A 20,289-nucleotide genomic window follows, 5' to 3' on the forward strand; every position below is an offset into this window, starting at 1 on the left:
CATGTTTCTTTATATATGGGTCATTTTCATACAATTTGATCAATAACATTGACGACATGGCCCACTGAATCTCATTTTGAAAAATCTATTAATTTTACCGATGACTATATGAATTATTGGTAGTTGTTATCCATCAAAAGGTCATAATTGATTCAAGGACAAAAAAAAACAAAAAACATCTAAAATAATATTTTTCAGACTTTTACCGCCAAATGTCTTTCCCGTTAGGTGTAGAAAAGTTTTCATGATTTGTAACATGTTTTCTGAAGATGCTAATTAAATTTTTGTATTTATAGCATTTTTCATGGAAAAGGGTCTTTTCCATGAAAACTAACAAATGCATCGTAGTGTCTTCAGAGTTCCTTTTTTTTGATTCTCTTACAAACAGTCCTTGTTTGTCACTCAAGCTCTCTTTACCGTTAACGGCACTGGAGAGAGCCTCATGTTGTTACAATAAACCAGAGGGATGCATTCACACAATAGCAGCCAGCAAAATAAATGATGCTTTTTCTGAGATATAAATGAATATGTATGAGTTTGTGAAAGTATCTGAACCATTGCATGTCTTTAATGTTACGCGAGTATATATAAAGACATGAGTGCGATGGGTTTAATGACTAGTTAGGATCATTTATTCATATGTATTTGCAAAGGTTGAAGGGCAACGGATGTAAATTGTACGTTGTACAACTCAAATGGTTTTTATGAAACTGTTTGTCTTTACCGTTATGTAAGAAGTACATTTCAGTGGGCCACTTATTTGTCAACAAGCATTACCTTTACTGTGAATGCCTAAAATTTTAAATCATTAATAACGTTTTGAGTGTAACTGTTTCAGGATGGGAGACATTTACTCATGAAAAACCAAAGCGGCTTAAAAATGTTTTTTTTTAAAGATTTGTCTTTGCTGTTATTGACTAGTACTATTTTTTTTTAAATGAAAATAAAAGTTGTATTTATTTTTAGTTTAAATCTTGTTGCCTTAAATGATCACAGGTAATATATCGCCTTTCCTTTCGTAAAGGTTAGTCAGGAGTAACCTTTGGTAAATGTGGCTTAAAGGTTGCATTGGGGCACCTTTCAAAAGCATCTTCAAAATTCAAACAACCTATTCTCCAAGTACTTCCGGGTCAGCTCACTCAGACAGGATAGGAAAGGAAAGTTCCCCGGAAAGTTGCACGGCTGCCCTCGGTCACAGTTAATCCCAATCAGAATAAGAATCATCTTTATAGGCCAAATATTTAAAACACACACACACAAGGAATTTGTCTCCAGCAGTTGGAGCCACTCTAATACTACAGCAAACATGCAATGATTACAAAATATACATTTATGACATATAAACAAGGTGAGTTGAGCAGTAGTGCGCTAATACTGATACAATGACCATTGTGCAAATGATACAGAGAGTCGTGAAGCAATATAAAGTGTTTATATTACATCTTTCAATGATTATAACTATATTTAGATAAATTATTGTACAAGTCTTTTTATTTTTTTAAAACATTTTATTTCAAGCCCCTCCAGGTCAAAAGGACTATAAAATTGATTCTGACAATCAACAGTGTTTCACTGGTAATCACCATGGGCGCTTGTGTGTTTTGCCAGCCTGTGAGTTGCAGTAAATTGGAGTTCCTGTTTTCTTGCCCCCCACATTGTGTAAAGCACGGTGCCATAAGGGTGAGCACATGTGTTTCAATGTCCTCTGCTTCAGCTGTTGGCAGTGCTTCCGAACAGCAGTGTGTGTACGGGACATACAACAGGAGGTGGGTTGTATGTGCCACTTCAACAACGGCAGAGTCGCTCTGTTAAACCAATAGGGTAGCATGAACAAAGTCAATTCCTTCAAATTCATATCTGAGCTTTGTTCAGCTATGAGTCACCTTGCACTAATGGCGAAGAAAGCGATCCAGGAGGACAATATTAAAAGAGCAATGAAAAAACGATTACAGAAGACTCGATTTGTGTCCATGCTAACTTTGAACCCTTGCCGGGTCCCTTGTGGCACGCTGCCATGCAACTGTCACGCATTTAATGTCAAGATTAGCCTTAGTAGCAGCCATGTGTCAACGCGCCCATGAGCACGTGCTTAAATTTGTGGCAGCGGAAGCAGAAGGTCGTAAGATTGCTGTGAATCCATTTGTTCTTTTTTTAAGCTACGGTCAAGAAAAACATCGAGTACAGACACTGTTAGTTAGCGGTTATTAATAACAAAGTTGTGAGGGTCAACTATTATCATCTTAGTTCTCATATTATTGCCAACCCTTACAACCTACATTTGATGGGTAATGTAAAATCTACGTGGAGCTGTGACGTAAAAATAAAGTCATTGATTTGGCGCTGCTTCAAGCAAAATGGCTTTTGATTTCAAAGGAATCCCAGCTCTGTCACAGAGCTGAAAAATGACGTCAATCCCAGTACCGATGTCGTGGCAACCATTTGGCTGGATGAGGTGAGAGAAAGCTGCTCTTGTTAATAACCTTGTGAGACTCTGGTGTTGAGAAACCCCGAGATGACGAAACATTGCAAACATACGCTGGCACAGATTTGACGTCTAAATTCTCATGGCGTACAACTTCCATAACAGACACGATCTAGTATGGGACAAGGAAGATGGGTGGCACACTAAACTGCGTAGCGCTCAGTAACCACGCCAAATGCAATGTAATTGAGTTTTCCCCCTTTCCTGTGGCATTGTCATTGGTAAGCTCTGAAGAGCGGCACAATCAGTGAAACCAGGGAAAATTTGTTAGGAGGTTGTGGTCACGTTTAACATGTGCAATGAGGACTGAGGGGCTCTTTTAGGACCATGAGAGGCCTTGTGAGTGGTCAGAGGCAACTTTCCCGTCTGAGACACGCTAACACAGTGATTTAGAGTTGGCAGGTGGGCTATGGGGCAAAGGTGAAAACGTGAAACGGGAGGGTATGAGTTGAAATCAATAAAATGCATGCACTGCACATGTGTCTTTTTTAGTTAGTATCTAATGAAGTCTATCCATTCAGAGAACTCACAGTCCAGCACGTGATTTTTTTTCTCTCTCCTATTTTGGGTTTGAACATGTACCTATATTTAAAAAGACACACTAATTGCCATGTCGATCACAACTTGTAACAGGACAACTCTTACTACAAAAGACATTACAACACGAAAATCAACTACCTTAATTCCCCCAGATAATATTTGGCCTAAAAAAAGACTTCATTGTATATTATATTTTACATAATCATCATTTTTTAAAATAATAATATGCTTAGTATGAAATTGGACAAAGTTCCTCTGAGACATAATAATCAAAGACAAAAGCGAACATTTGAGGGGAAAAAAATGCTTCTCTATACCTTATTTACAGTTGGCACCCCCTCCCAAAAATGCAGATTAAAAACAAACAAGCCATAGTAAACAACTTTTTTTCAACTTCGTGTCAATTCAGTGTGTGTTAAAAGAACATGTTAAATGCATGAAACTGCAATTAAGACATTAGGCCAACTGCATTTAGGATTAGATAATGCCATTCAGTATTTTACATTAACAATTATGTTTGCTGTTGTGTACACATTAGCCATCACAGTACAAATATTGATCTACTGTTAATGTAAACCTGCTAACATATTAATTGGCAGTTACTTATGTATGAGTGAAAACTGTGTAGTATTTTTAATCAATTATACAGTATTATTTTTAATCTATGAATGAGCACAGTAATAAACTAGCAAAATATTTTTTTCTGTCAAATGAAATCAATATTTCAAATATAAGATCATATAGAGTATAATAAATATTGTAATAGTGATCATTCTATCAATGGTGTCAAGTGGGGTTGTTATGCCAATATTGATCAACAATATTTAACATTGCATATACTTTGTTCATATTCTTGATTATTATGCCTTCATACTGCCTAGACGAATACTGTAATCAAAATACTCAGGGATTTAAAAAAAAAACACAACACTCTTTTCACATTTTAAGTTGGTGGACAGACATGCCTGAGCAAATATAATTCATCTTTCATCACACAACATCATGTCTACTGACGAAAATGTTCTACTCATGATTGCCATCACCTCTGTGTCAATAAAACAATCTGTAAAAATTTATGCAATTCATAATTTCATTCAGCCATCACGAGTAACATGTTGGCTGGGCTACTCGGACTTTTTCTTACCTTTGTAAACCTTCTGTAGTTGTCTCTGAGGGGTTTCCACCACTTTGTCCTTTCCCAAGCATTTTCTTTGTTTTGTTTCCTGAACTTTCCAGGCTACGATTCCAATCCACAGCCTGCTGCAAGGTGTGATGCAGGGGGTAAAAAAATAAAAATAAAATAAAAATAAAAACTCCCTCGCACCACCTGCACCCTTAATACCGCCGAAACCTCGACCACTAGACACAACAGGCAACTTTCTCTTGGCAACTCAGTTGTTCTCTGGCTGCCACAGGTGGGAAGAGAGAGAAAAAAAACCCCTCCTCATCAACAGCAGACAGAGCGGCCGCTTCACCCTCTCCTGTTTTCTGTAAGGGACTTACTGCATATGCAAAAACGCATTTCAGTTCCCCACAAAAGATGGGGAGAACAGAGTAGGGTCTTTTCCAATGGGCGCAGACGGTTGAGTGAATGGCCCTCTGGAGGGGGTGGGCTCTAGGGACGGCAAAAGGGGGTTGAGTTGGCCGGGACAGCTCAGAACAGCAACAGGGACAAGAAATCCTCTCAGGCCACTACTGATTATCACCTCCACGCTCCCGCATACAAACAGACACACACTAACCACACAAGGTGTGGCCAGCAGTGGGATGCAACGGACTTGAGTGGCTCGATCGGTAGGTATCGAGATCAATTTAACTGTTGAATCATCGAAAGGTTGCCGTCTGGAGTCAAATTATTCATATTTCATAATAGCCTGCCACCCTGTGGTCTTGCATCTGTGAGCTTAACGGTGAGTCTTGTTTGCTACTTTACACAAATGAAAGATGCCGAAGTAGGTATTGCCTGGTTGGATTTTTAATTGTACTCGTCATTCTAAGTTAGACAATGTTCACATCAACAAGGTTATCGGTTAAAGTTCATTTATAAAATGCTATAGAGATGTCCAGTAAAGTGAAAATAAGTCTTGTGAATTTGACATGTAATAAAATAAAAATAAATAAATAACTTGGGGAAAAAATAAAATAAAAATCAAGTGTAATAATGAGGCTTCAAAATCGTGAACTTCAAAAACGATTGCATGGTCTGTAAATTTGACCCATGTCCATACAGCTACTGACTGAAGACGCAAATACATGACCAAACACAACATTATGACAAAACAGTCGCGCAGTCAATTAAAGGAGGGGGCCTGCACCCCATCTTCACAATGTCTGCTTCATTGACAAATATCAGACTTCAGTCAAAATCGCTTGTTCCGTGCTGACAACCCTGCGGAAAAGCTCACTCTCAAGCATTCCGTTATGTAAACATTTGTGTGACAATGCTACACAACAATCCCTCCAACTATTTTTGGCTCTGTGTGAGAGCAGATCGCACTGCAGCTTCAACTGGTGTTGACAATGGGGAAAGCTAGAATGATGGAGAGTCCAGTGTGATAATAGTAAAGTGATAAGAGTCTCCTAAAGAACACCATCACAACACTACAGTATTTACAGATAAACAATCACTGTTAAGTACTACTGTACTATACAAGTAACTGGATGTTACAACTTAACAAACAAACAAAATACATGTTTTGGATGACATCTCATGATACTATTCCAGACTACAGTACGTTATTTGCTTAATCCAAGAGGTACGTGCAAATTGAATGGCCTTAACCCAGGTAAATAAATCAGAATCAGCATTCCCTTTCATTACTGCTCAATTTGCGTTAGCCAATATTCCCTTCGGCCCAGTACAAAACATTCTCGTAAGTCATGATATGGATGCCACCTGCATCTCTAGACAGGCTAAAGTTAGAGGTTTGAGTCAGGTTGAAGTGATTGATCATCACGTGTTTTTGGCAGGACTGTGCAGTCTGGCTCTCAGCATGCGTAATGAAAGTAATCCTGACCTGCATCTCTTTTGTACTTCCTACTTAACATTTGGATTAATTAAATCATGAAAAATCATCTTCTTGGTTGTTCTTGCGGCCATATCCAAAAGGTGTGTTTTTAATACTTGGCTTACTAATTAGTTATGGGAGTAATGTTTCTCTGGAGTTCATAGTAAATGTACACTGACGAAGAGTGATCATATTCATTATTTTGAGCGGCAGACGTGCCCTGTGGTTCGCCATTGATATTTTGAATGAGGTTTTCCCGTATACAGTGGACCAATGCCGCAGAAAAATCAAAAATCAAAATGTGCGTGTTTAATAGCTTTGTGTCCCATTTTATTTGAAAGTAAAGCGCGTCCTCCTTTGCACCGCAAATGCTGGAAATCATATTGAAGATGTTATTTGTTAATATCCCAACTGAATCAAATCCAGACTTTGGGGACATGCAGTTTATAATACTGCTGTTTGATGTTTTGGTTTTATGTGTGTCCATGTTTGTACAATATGCTTGGATCTGCAAGCATCCCAGGCTCTTACAGTTGATGTCATTATTAGAATATCAAGAGGCATTAACTGAACACAGACACTATGCGAACAACTAAAGCCGACACGAACACGTGACACCATTACATACACATGCTCACGCTCAAGGTCAAATATCCTGACGCTGGGGGAAGGTATCCATTTCAACATGCTCCTTTTGTTGAGCACACACACCAGATCAGAACAATGTTTAGCTGGATTTGGCTTGAAGCCGTGCAATCTCACCTAAACGAAGCGTGTCCCAGAAAATATCCAATGCGATCAACATGACTTTGACTTCGGACTTCAACTGTCTCGCTGTTTTCAGCCATGGCGACAATGGACTCTTCCACTGAAGGTTTCGGCGTTTGGTCTCCGAGTTGTACTGGAAGATCCAATGACTCAACATCAACACTCACTCTGTTCACTGCTTGACGATCGAACACAAAGGATAAGCATATAAAATAATGTGCAAAAAAAGTTTAACCTGCAGGGAGCTGAGGTCACAGTGACGTATAGGAAAATTCGTAGTTTGAAGTTGGGGTTTGAAATACATCTTTTGTGACACCAGCACTGGAATTATATGACACACATTGTACGGCATACACTTCACTTCGACCAAACACAACATGATGATCATTAGCACAATGTATTGACCTGTTTTGGTAAATTCATTTTTTTTCTGAAAGAATAAATAAGGACGCAATCTTGTCTTTGGGGGTTTTTATGACAAGAAAGAAAGAAAGATATCTTTGCAAAGAATCCCTTCGTTATACAGAAGTGAGAGACAGAGAGGAGGGAGAGAAAAAAATACACCCCTCCCATTCCCACAACATTCTCACATAATTACCTTCGGCCAGTCGTTGTGGGAATGGGTGCATGCAGAGGATGAGAAAGGAAGAGAAAAACAGGGAGGAGTCAAAACAGTCATGTGCACATTTGCAAGGACACACAGAAGAGCTATGGAACAATAAAACATGCAAAGTTTATATACAACTGATAAAACTAATATGTGATATATATGAAACATACATTTTTCTTGTTCACGAGTGAGGGAAGAATGGAACGGGAGATCGACAGGCGGATCGGTGCAGCGTCTGCAGCGATGCGGACTTTGTATCGATCCGTTGTGGCAAAGAAGGAGCTAAGCCGGAAGGCGAAGCTCTCGCTTTACCGGTCGATCTACGTTCCTACCCTCACCTATGGTCACGAGCTGCGGGTCGTGACCGAAAGAACGAGATCCCGGATACAGGCGGCCGAAATGAGTTTCCTCCACAGGGTGTCCGGGCTCTCCCTTAGAGATAGGGTGAGAAGCTCGGTTATCCGGGAGGATCTCAGAGTAGAGCCGTTACTCCTTCACATCGAGAGGAGCCAGATGAGGTGGCTGGGGCATCTGATTCGGATGCCTCCCCGGTGAGGTGTTCCGGGCACGTCCCACCGGGAGGAGACCTCGGGGACGACCCAGCACACGCTGGAGAAACTACGTCTCTCGGCTGGCCTGGGAACGCCTCGGAATCCCCCCGGAAGAGCTGGATGAAGTGGCTGGGGAAAGGGAAGTCTGGGCGTCCCTGCTAAAGCTACTGCCCCAGCGACCCGACCTCCGATAAGCGGTAGAAGGTGGATGGATGGATGGACATTTTCCAAATCAATACAATAAAAGAGCTGCAGTAAAGATGACATATTCAGTATATTTTATAACAAAGGTAATAATGTACACCACAACAAAATACAACGACAATAATAAACGTATTGTTAAATTAATACGAAACTAAACATTATGATCAGACAAAATATTTGATACAGGTCTTGTATTGGATAGCATTACTGTCATGATCTGTGTTTTTGTTGACTTTGTTTTGATTAGATTTAGTTGAGGTTTTTGTTGTTGTTGTTTTTTAACAATGTTGTTTTTTAACAATGTGCAAAAAGATGCATGTCTTCTAGCAATTAGAGCAGTTTGAAATGACTAATAGAACAATAGTCCATTGTGCAAAGACTTCAAGAAATGTATGCAGTTTAAAGTGACTAGTAGTGCTATATTATCTGGGACAATGTCGATTGTGAAACTGTTGCAGATGCTACTCAAGCACGAGTGGCCAGTATTGGTCAACAACTGATATGCAAATAGTGCAGCGTGGCGAGACTACTACAGTGAGGGCACGAGTAATGTACCGTATTTTCACGGCCATAAGGCGCACATAAAAGTCTTAATTTTTCTCCAAAATGGACGGGGCGCCTTCCAACATCTATAAATGTTGTTGTGTGATGAGCGCTCTGCTTGACTTTTTTTTGAGCGAACTGCTCCCCGTGCGCTTTTCCACTAACAATTGTGTGTGGAAAGTGCATGTTTATGACAATAAAGGTGATTCTTCTCCTTCTTCTTCCATTTTTTTCCTGTCAATATGGGGTGCTGAGGGAAATAATTAACTTAAATGATTTTAGCAAATGGCTGCAATATAACAAAGACTGAGAAATTTAAGGGGGTCTGAATATTTTCCGTATCCACTGCACTCTCTATCTATATATATATATATATATATATATATAAATAAATTTTTATATGTATACACACACACACACGCTGATCGGCTGAATAGGAGGGGTCCAAGAACTGACCCTTGAGGGACACCATAGGTCACTGCCATTCGATGAGATTGAACACTTTCTCAACAGTCTTGGCTACGAAGGGGAGATTTCAGATGGGTCTATAGTTTGCTAACATGGAAACGTCAAGCGTTCTATTTTTCTTTAGAAGAGGCTTAATGACAGCTACATTAAGAGCTTTAGGAAACACGCCTGACCGAAGTGAGCAATTGATTATTTGCTGCAAATCAGCTAGCACAGACTTCGCAATAGTTATAAAAAAGTCAGCTAGTAATGAGTTAGGACAACTCGATTGTTTCAGCTGCTGAACCCTTTTCTCGACAGTTTTTTTGGGTCAACTATCAAATTCTGACATGTTAGTAGAGTTTTTCCTGGGTGGCTTCAGATATAGCAGCATTTTATCATTTTGCTGATATTTAACCTGATGGATTGTATTTTTTCACTAAAACAAGCAGATTCATTGCATTTATCTGCTGTGAGGAATTCTGGAGCTATCTGATTCCAGGGGTGTGAGCTTCGTCAACCAAAGCAGAGTGCGAGTATTGTTGAGGTTCTTACTGAAGATTTCAAAAGTGTTGCTGTCTAGCCCTGACCAAATCTTGGTTAAAATTACAAAGACTTTACATGTCGAGGTCATAGTCAATTTGGAGTTTCGTTTTTCTCCACTTACATTCTGCTTTCCTACACTTTGATTTCGAGGTCCTTACCATCATCATAAGCACTCAACGTAGGCCAGCCGGATTCCTTAGCAATCTGCTAATGTTCTGTCCTTCCTTTTGGATGCTATCCCATAGCTTTAGGCTTTGCTTCCTGTAAATTCCAGGGAGAACTGCTCGATGATCCTGACTGTTTCCACAGTCCACATCAGTCCTCTTTGTGGAGCTAACTGGCTGTCTGTTAGCATGCTCCTGCTCACCATTTTGAGAGCGGTAGAGTGGTTTCATTCCCCGACTGTCCATTTACCCCAATATACACTTCAAGGCGGTGAATTTGCCTTTCCAGGACCCACATCTTCTGTAGCAGTTTGCGATGGTCTTCATAGACAAGTGAGGCATCTTGTTGCTGGTCTTGTTGCTAATAGCAGGCTTGTGCTAATTAGCTGGCCACGCAAAACATATTGGACTATGGCAACAACTGTACTGTACACTACGTACTGTAAATATTAAAATTGTTGATTTGCACTGATGCAAAAGGAATATAGATATATATTATAATAGCGGCCTGTCAGAGCAAGCATGACTGTCATCTTGAGTTGATCGCCTGCTTTGAGCTGACGTGAGTTAACGTTAGCACAACGCAAAACCAAGCAACCTGCAACAGTAAGTTATTATAACAAATGTCTGGCCGGAGCCCAGCAACCCCCAGTAGCGCAGATATTCCCGATGGTGCCCATATGTCATTGGAATTGGCGACGGATACAGTAGTTCTCAGGCTTGTAAATGTTTGGCAAGCAAAGGGTAACGGGCACACGGAGATGACGTATTCTGTCAATATCACACCCAGGTCAATGATATCCTGCCATCTGCTTTCCAACCAACTGCGTCTGAGGAGGTCATGGTGGTTCACTCTAGTCCAAAGACACCCTGTGCAATGACACCATTCCAACACAAATACATATGCACACTGGAACTTATTTGGCCTGTTTCGCTTAAGCAATGTACGTACTTACAATCAGATCCAAATGTGAGCATCCTCCCCCCACCTTCTGATCAAAGTCACCAAAAGGCCTGATTGATAAATGTCTTTAAAAGATGATCCTGTGGAGTGGGGGTGTGTGCGCTGACAATCATAAAGGTTATACTAGTAGTTCCAATATTTTTTTAAAAAGTTAAACTTTCATAGATTATAGATTTAGTGCCCACAATTTAAACAATTTCAAATATTTATTTATTTTTACATAATGTGGGCTTCCAGCTCATAAAACCCACAAAATCAGGAATTCAGAAAATTAGAATACTGTGAAGAAATCATCATGTACTTCTCAGTTTTTGTAGAAAAAAAAAAGGAAAACAGAAATTAGGGTCACATTAAATAAATCTAAATATGGTACTTTCAAAATGATATGTTAATCTTCAATACTTTGTTGGGAATCCCTTTGCTTTAATCACTGCGTGGATGCGCCGTGGCATTGAGGAAATCAGTGGCATTGCCTGGGAGTTGTGGAAGCCCAGATCGCCTTGATGCTAGCTGTCAGTTCTTTGTTTTTGGGTCCTTCTTTTCCTCTTGATAATACCCCATAGATTCTCAATGGGGTTTAGATCCGGCGAGTTGGCTGGCCAGTCAAGCACTGTGATGGCATGGGCATCAAAGCCGGTTTTGGTGCTTCTGGCGGTATGGGCAGGGGCCAGGTCCTGCTGGAAGATGAACTCTGCATCTCCATACAGATCCTCAGCAGAAGGAATCATGAAGTCCTCTAAAACATTCTGGTAGTCTGTTGCGGTGCCCTTGGCTTTAAGAAAGCAGAGTTGACCAACACCTGCACTGGACATTGCACCCCAAATCATAACTGACTCTGGATATTTCACACTGAATCTCAAGCAGCTTGGGTTCTGTTCTTCACCAGTCTTCCTCCAAACCCTTGGACCTTGATTCCCACATGAAAGGCACGCTTTACTTACATCGGAAAAGAGGACCTTGGACCACTGGCCAACAGTCCAGTCCTTCTTCTCCTTGGCCCAGTTGAGACGCTGTGGCATTACTGTGACTGTAAGCATCTGCTTCTTCTCCTGCCACATTTTATCCTTCCACCAGACTTTCCATTGATATGCTTGGACACAGCACTCTGTGAACAGCCAGCCTCTTATGAATGTTTGTGGCTTACCCATCCCATGGAGGGTATCAATGATGGTCTTCTGGCCAGTTGTCAAGTCTGTAGTCTTCCTCATATTGAACCCAACTGAGACATTTGAACCAAACTGAAGCAATTTAATGACTCCTGGGGAAACCTGTGCAGGTGCTTTGAGTTTAGTGGATGATTAGTGTGTGACACTCCGTTTCAAACATTTATGCCCTGCAGAATTTGGGCTGATTTCTTCACAGTATTCTAATTTTTTTGAATTTCTGACTCCATGACTTTTACAATAATATGCTGGAAGGCCAAATTATATAACAATAAACAATACTTGAAATTGAAAGTTTAACTTTTTGAATGGAATTATGGAAATAAATAAGCTTTTCCATGACATTGCAATTTTTTGGAAAGGGTCCGTATATGTATATTTTATATACAATATACGGAAGAGTTTGTCATTATTGCAACTTGGCATATAAGACTATTTGGAAGTAAATAACCACTGACGAGCAACAGTAGAACAGCGCCCTCTAACGGTATAAACAGGAGAAAATGTTTAAAACCTCGTTTTGATTTTCTAATTTATTGCATACAAAAAGAGCAGAAAGTTTGTTCATTCAAATTCAAACAAGAGAATCCAAACATTAAATTCAACGAGGAAATCATGGTGTAACTTTCCATCACGGATATGGTGTTGCAGAATTCAATTAATCCCACATATGTAAATATGCTAAAACAGGAAATTCCACAAACTACTAACTATAGAAAAGAGCTTAAAGCTTTGAACATTTGATGGCACACAGTATGGTGGGACAAGTTAACATTGTTTAACAGGGTTGGAACAGGTATAAGTGACACAAACATTTCTGAGGCTTTTCTGCTGCACTTCAACGTCCAGATGTTCAAATTCAGTCATGGCCAATCAAGAAGCTCAGTGAACAGCTAAGAGGGTAACAGTGTATTTTGAATCTTAAGAACGCAGAAGAAGCTGAGCAGGAGTCAACCATTAACCATGGGTGGTGTCATCCTCCACAAAGTCTTTGGCCTGCTCTGCTGTGATCACATCAATGTGACTCACCTAGAAAAAAGAAATACAAAACGCAATTCACACCCATTGGTGACTTTTTGTGTATACTCTGATAAATATCCTTTTTTATGTCCCAAAACAAAGTAAACGTGAGTGAGGTCAGATGATGAAAACCAGTAACAGAACAGTCTAAGAACTAGCCTACATTAGAGATGTGTGCAGCATTCATTCAAGAGAATCTGAAAGAAATCAGTCAGAAAGAGAGATGATGATGATGATGATGATGATGATGATGACAAATTGCCAGCTGATGACTGCCATTTGGTTCCCTACTTCATTGCTGCGTGCTGATGCTTGAGTCCACTGAATGTTGAATAGTTTAATGTGTAATATAAGTAAGAATGTAGTAAAAAGTCAATAAATATCAGGCCTGACTGGGTACAATTATTTGAATTACGAAGTAAATTTAAAACGACATAACTCATCACACAATGCCCATTAATGTAATGTATAGCTGTTTATCTACAGTGGTGGCTCCCAGATGAAGTGATAGAATCACTCCTGACAGCAGAGGGCGATGTTGCTTTAGTCACGAAGAAACAACAACCAAGCGGCAATTTGAGAGAAAGCCTCACCGGGAGATCTGCACGTTTACACCTAAAATTTTAAGGCCATATCCATCAAATTTGTTACAACTGCTTCACTGAATGTGACCCCTAAGATCGGGCAAAAGGGCTCAATAGTATATAGAGTAGGGGTTCCCAAACCTTTTGTGTCCAGGTACTCCTTACTCGGGTCACATTTTCCAAAGGACCTTCTCACAATTCTAACGACAATTGAAAGTAACTACCATGTGTACCCCTAAATTCCTAAGGAATAAAAAAAAAACTCTGCCTATTTTCGATTATAATCTAACGAGAATAAAGTCATTTAAATGTACATTGCATAATGAGATTATTTCAACAAGCAAATTTAAAAAAATTAACTTTATTCTCATAAATTCCGCAAAATATTTGGTTAGTCTCAAAGAACATAGCACTATTCTTTTGAAAAATAAAGCATTCACCCTACCTAGATTTTAGAGTCTTCAATTTATGTTTTTGGAATGTGTGAGGAAGAGAAAACTGACATAAGCGCCCACAGAACAGGCAAACTACTAACAGGGAGTCCAGAACAGAGATTCAAACTCTGAACCTGCAAAGTGACAGGCAGACATCCATCCATTTTCCGTACCGCTTGTCCAAGTTTGCGGGCGTGCTGGAGCCTATTCCATCTATTTTTTGTGCGAGAGGCGGAGGACACTCTGAACTGGTCGCAACCCAATCCCAGGGCACATATAAACAAACAACCATTCAAAAATCACATTCAGACCCACGGGCAATTTAGAGTCGTCAATTAACATACCATGCATGTTTTTGGAATGTGGGAGGAAACCGGAGTACCCGGAGAAAACCCATGCAGGCTCAGAACATGCAAACTCCACACAGGCTAGGCCGGATTTGAACCAGAGACGTCAGAACGGTGAAGCAGATGTGCTAAACAGTCGTCCAACGTGCCGCCCAGAGGCAGACATGCTGACCACTAATCCACTGTGCTGTCGGTCTTCATTTTGCGAGCTCTAATTCAAAACCTCTTAAGGTTCCACGGGCACCCGCTCACCTTGTTTCTGAATTTGACTCCATAAAACTTGTCGGCAGACTCCAGCAGCTCAGGCCTGAAGGTTGTAGTGATGAACTGAGCGTGGCCGGCCAACTCAACAATCATGTCTTTATTGGACATGCAACAGGATATGTTAACATGAGTATTTCCTCCACATTAACGGTACGCTTGTGTGTTTGTTTGTGTGAAATTGCCACCCGTTACCTGAGACCGCCTTCCTGTGCTGTGCGTCGAGTGCCTGGTCGATTTCGTCAAAAAGGTAGAAAGGGGCGGGGTCACACTTTTGGATGGCAAAGATCAGAGCCAGAGCCACCAGAGACTTCTGACCTCCAGACAGCTGCTGCATTTCTCTCATCTCACCCTGCTTGCCAGTGAATGACACCTACACACCATGCGTAACAAAGGACACAAAGAATCGTGTTACTTTCACTGTCAATGTATAATAGATCTTTTCTCAATCACACATACATATATTATATAGGTAATATAGTAAAAGGTTTAGGCTGATTTCATGTTAGACAGTGAGGGAAAAAAAGTGTCTTTTTACAGAATGTCAACTTCTGGTTTCAGCTGTCTATGCTTAAATCAGACGTGTTTGCACAAAGAAATCATTTGCAGGCTGGATGGCAGTTGTCGAAACATGGTATTCTGATTAATATTGTGTTTGTGGAAAAATAATTAATAATTTTCAACCATGTCAGTGGGCAGCCATTTTGGGTTTACAGTATATTGCCCTCTGCTGTCCACTGAAAATGATGTCAATGCTGGCCACGGGGCTGGCATTGTCAACGTCACATTGGCCACATCAGCTAACGAGGAACCATCGACATCATTTCCAGTGGACAGCCGAGGGCAATACAAACTCAAAATGGCTGCACACTGAGATGGGTAAAAACTGTAAATAATTATTATTCCACAAACACAATATTTTAAGCCTTTGAAATGTGAATATTTTTTTTCATAAAATACTTTCCATTTTCCATACTTTTCCAGACCTGGAAATTTATTAAATCAAATTCCACACTTTTCCATGCTTTCCATACTTGCTTAGGAACCCTGTAGGCTGCTGTCATGGCGACGGTGAGTTGAAATTTAGTGCTTGCCAAAGAGGTATTCATGATATTAATGCACGTTATATACGGAGCTTATGCATTCGCTTTAGTCAGCTAACATATGACCACTGCTTTATATCTGTCGCAGACCATCTTTTGTGCTGTTCATCTTTTTTCTGAGACAGCCAAAATGGTATAGTGTAGAACAGGCTTCAAGCCATGCGGTGTCTGTGGGATTACTGTGAGTGTAAGCATCTGTAGCAACATATTCAGAGGGCAACAGTTTATGTACATTACCCAAAAATAAAAATTTAAAAAAAATTAAAGAAAAATCAAACTCCTTCACAATCATTATATTAAAAAAATAACATTTAATGAATTTAAGTTGAATGTAGCCAGATTGGATGACAAAAAGGGGAGACTCTTACCCTGATCCCCACTCCGGTAAACTGATCCACCGAGGGTACGCTGCTCTGTGAGCCAGAGCCCCTTTCACTGTCTGCGCCGCCTTCTTCATCCTGGGACTGACTCCCTTCAGCGTCTCCCTTCTTCATCACCAGTGTAGCTTTGCCTCCAGGCACTAGCTTCTGGAACACCTCGCTGAAGTTCTTCGACACCTGACAAGACAAGGGTCAGGTGACTAAATAACATTGGGAAGATTGTACACAGAAAATGTTTTCGGAGAACAGTACCTGTTTGAATGTGAGCTGGATGGCTTCATACTTGCGCAGCTCCAGGACATTCATGAGCTCCATTATGGATTTGTAACCTCGGTCCAGCTCATCCTGACGCTTGATCAGTTTCTCCTTTTGCTCAGAGAAGTTGACGAACTGATCCAAGGCCTTCTTATTTACGTGACTATACTTCTTCAGCTCCGTGTTACACTGCTCCAGTTTACGGAACAACTGGAAAGAATAGAATACGAGTTACGCTAAAGTATCATGTGGTATATTTACTTCATGTTGTTATGTGAATTTTTAAAGAGAAGCCCCCCCCAAAAACTAAACCTATAATTACATGCACACACACACACACACACACACACACACACACACACACACACACACACACACACACACAGTACTGTCGTGTCTCATTGGTTGCAGTTTTAAGAAGTAGCAAGCTGCCACAGCAGTCAAGCAGTTTAACGCATCAAGGTACAAGCCATTGATGTGTCTTTTTGTGGTCACATTGATGACACTTGAAGAGGAATAACATTTGTGGACTGTCAATAACAAACAACTGTCTATGAACTGCAGTAATTACAGTGACTAACCGATTTTGTTCCAGATGGTTAAAGGGATGCGTCTATTTCAGGGAGACCTTTATGTCTTTAAGCGAATGATGCACCCAGGGACTAATTGGGGCACGGTGTCTATAAAAAGGATGGCCACGATTTGAGGGAATAAAGAACGGGGTCCTGTTTATGATGAGAACAAATTTTGATATAAGTTGGAACGTGCTGAAATACATCACTTAACGGGGTAGTAAACGTAATTACAGTGAATATTTGTATGGCAAACACTTCATAGGCATAAACAAAAAAATTCAAATGAAAAATAAGTATGGCGGTAATATCTGAGCATGCCTTCTTGTGTGATGTCACGAAAGTATTACATCATTGTGCAAACTAGTTTACTGCGCTATTTGAAACTATGAATCTGTGTTTGTTGGGATCGTAACAGAGGACCCTTGTAATGAATGTGCACTTGATTTAGAATTCCATAGCAGATACCAGTTGAGAACAGCACTTTGAATGCAACTCAATAAAAAAGTACCGGTAGTTAGAATCAAACAACACTTATGGACTTCAAGTGGACCAAATATAGTATGTTGAAATGAGTGAAGAGGGCAGGCTCAGATTCTATCATCTTCTGAAAACGATACTTAGCTGATGAATTAGTAAGTAGGATAGGGCTATAAAAAAAAACACTCTCTAAACCCCCTGACCTATAAATTGGGAGTTGCAGAACGGACAGTGAGGAGCACTGTCCATCGTCTCTCTGATTCACTTTGCAATCAATGGCTTCATCCTGCCCACAAGCACGTTTTCACAGAGAAATAACTATTATGTGGACTTTGGATTAAGTGTGTGGCTATTTTCAGCATTGTCATGGAAGGAAAATAGCACAGATACACCCACACACACCAGACAAGAGTACATGCTTTGACATTAATGAAATTGCAGCCAAGTGCACTCAGTCACAGTTGGAGCCCCCAGAGGCAACAAGCTGAGAGCACTGACTCGTATCTGAGTCACTGTTGAGTGGGTGGGTGGGCGAAGGCCTCAGGCCTCGTTCCCGAGGGGAGCTATAGCTTTCTTTGTCCGCATCAGAGTTCAACGGTTGTTTATTTTTTAACTACCCAGTCATTCAAGTGGAGCAGAAATCGACTTGGCCAAAGTCTATTTTGAAAGGCTTGTTTAGTGTCTTACGGTGCTGCTGTTGGGAAAGTAAGAGAAACAAACAAGAAGAAAGGAAAGGTTTGGTGCTGGACTCTTTACAAAAAAGGTTTGTTGTAAATATTGAAATCCTATACAGGACTAACAGAGGGGTGGAAAATAACCACAGTGAAGCTCACAAGGTTAGCCAGTCTGAATCCATGCAACTTCAGTAGCTCTGGAGCAGATGTTTTAACTGAGGTAATGACTGTCACTAGGCTGATTTCACATGTTGACATGCTATTTCTGTACATGACTCTAGATTGGAGTTGCTGAATTTTGTAAAGAGCTCTAAGTTAACTTTTGTTTACCCTTGGCAAAATTGAGTATTTGCTGTACAGTCTTGCTCACTATTATCGACAAGTGAAGATTAAGTGCTAAATGTGGAATATCTCCTGAAGAAAATGAATCCAGTGAAAAAAAAAATTTCTACAGGGAACAAAAGGGCAAATGAACAATACTTTATGGACAGATGAAACACAAATAGAGCTTTTTACTAATGCACACAAACAATATGTTTACAGATGGCACAATGAAGCCTTGAAGGAAAAGAAGACCATGCCAACAGTCATGCATGATGGAGGTTCCATAATGCTGTGGGGCATCTACATTCTGGTACTGGAAGCCTTGACTGTATCACACAGGTATCATTAAATAAGAAAATTATCAGATTTTAGAGCAAAATGTGTTACTCAGGGTGGCACGGTGGACGACTGGTTAGAGTGTCAGCCTCACAGTTCTGAGAACCCGGGTTCAATCCCCGGCCCCGACTGTGTGGAGTTTGCATGTTCTCCCCGTGCCTGCGTGGGTTTTCTCCGGGCACTCCGGTTTCCTCCCACATCCCAAAAACATGCATAAATTGGAGACTCTAAATTGCCCGTAGGCGTGCATGTGAGTGCGAATGGTTGTCTGTTTGTATGTGCCATGCGATTGGCTGGCAACCAGTTCAGGGTGTACCCCGCCTCCTGCCCGATGACAGCTGGGATAGGCTCCAGCACACCCGCGACCCTAGTGAGGATAAGCGGCTCAGAAAATGGATGGATGGATGGATGGATGTCTTACTCAGTGTACGAAAACCTGGTGTGAGGTGAACATCATGGGTCCTCCAGCAAGACAAAGACCCAAAGTACACACCCAAAAGCACACAGGAATGTTTCAAAAGGAAACAAAATTGACTGTTTTAAAATGGCCAGCTTCACAATTCAACTGTCAAGCGCGTGTCATGGTTTTTCCTTTAGTCATCGTAACATCCTGTCTCGGACAGGATATTTCAGTGACAAAAGTATTTCCGTCCGTAAATGCGCTTTTGTTACATTTTTAGGGGCTGAAAATCTTCGGTGACTTCATCAATAGGTATGGCGGCCGACACAGTGCAAAGTGACATTATCCTGTGAAATTAAAGCATCGTTATAAGGAGAACCAGCATTGTTGAAGGTGTACAATGGAATCGGTCAATTTGACACAGTTCTAAGTCGTAACCGGTTTTATGTGATGTGATATTGCTTATTCTTATTTATTTGGTTTTAGAATATAAATAATAATAATAATACATTTTGTTATCTATTTGGTTTTATACAAATAATACAGTGCATGTATTATTTTTATTTCATTTTATTTGTAAGTGCCTTTCAAGGCCCCCATGGACAATCATACATTAAAAACGGGATTAATTCGAGAATAAAACAAATACATAAAAATACATACATAAAAATTAAAGTTAGTAGGCGACACTGAACAGGTATGCTTGGATTTTAAGGTAATGAGAGAGACTGAATTGCAGAGGGCAGGTGGTAGAGCGAATGAAAGCTCTACTCCCCACAGTAATGAGGCGGGCAGGAGGAACAGTCAGGTGGAGGGAGGAAGAGGTCCTGAGGGTTCAAACTGGAGATGCAAAATGGAAGAGATCAGACAAAAACAGAGGAATAGAGGAGGAGTATGAAATGAAATGTTTGACTGGAAGCCAGAGAAGTTCCTGGAGGATGGGGGGTAATGTGGCCGAAAGAGGGGGTTTTGGCGATGACAGGTGCAACAGAATTCTGGACCAGTTGAAGCGTATGGAGGGACCTGTGATTGAGGTCAAAGAGAGAGTTGGCAAGAGTCAATAAGGGAGGTGGAAAAGATTGTGGGCCAGGATAGAGGGCGTATGCGGGGTAAAGGAGGGGCGTAGTCG

At 40.6% G+C, this 20,289-nt stretch overlaps 2 protein-coding genes across 2 annotated transcripts in view; both read right to left on the reverse strand.

Moving 5' to 3' along the window:
* Positions 1 to 6,982, reverse strand: part of rbm20 (RNA binding motif protein 20) — a 41,162-nt gene extending 34,180 nt beyond the window's left edge. Inside the window, exon 1 of the mRNA XM_061680450.1 lies at positions 6,793 to 6,982. Coding sequence (XP_061536434.1) covers positions 6,793 to 6,878 — 86 coding nt within the window. The 5' untranslated portion in view covers positions 6,879 to 6,982. The remainder of the gene's footprint in view (positions 1 to 6,792) is intronic.
* A 5,533-nt stretch (positions 6,983 to 12,515) lies between these two features.
* The window catches only part of smc3 (structural maintenance of chromosomes 3), a 41,059-nt gene continuing 33,285 nt past the window's right edge, over positions 12,516 to 20,289 (reverse strand). Inside the window, exons 25-29 of the mRNA XM_061678571.1 lie at positions 16,372 to 16,584; positions 16,108 to 16,296; positions 14,832 to 15,009; positions 14,628 to 14,734; positions 12,516 to 13,019 (exon numbers count right to left, since the gene is read on the reverse strand). Coding sequence (XP_061534555.1) covers positions 12,948 to 13,019; positions 14,628 to 14,734; positions 14,832 to 15,009; positions 16,108 to 16,296; positions 16,372 to 16,584 — 759 coding nt within the window. The 3' untranslated portion in view covers positions 12,516 to 12,947. The remainder of the gene's footprint in view (positions 13,020 to 14,627; positions 14,735 to 14,831; positions 15,010 to 16,107; positions 16,297 to 16,371; positions 16,585 to 20,289) is intronic.

This window comes from Phycodurus eques, chromosome 6 (genome assembly GCF_024500275.1).
Source record: "Phycodurus eques isolate BA_2022a chromosome 6, UOR_Pequ_1.1, whole genome shotgun sequence".
Taxonomy (NCBI): domain Eukaryota; kingdom Metazoa; phylum Chordata; class Actinopteri; order Syngnathiformes; family Syngnathidae; genus Phycodurus; species Phycodurus eques.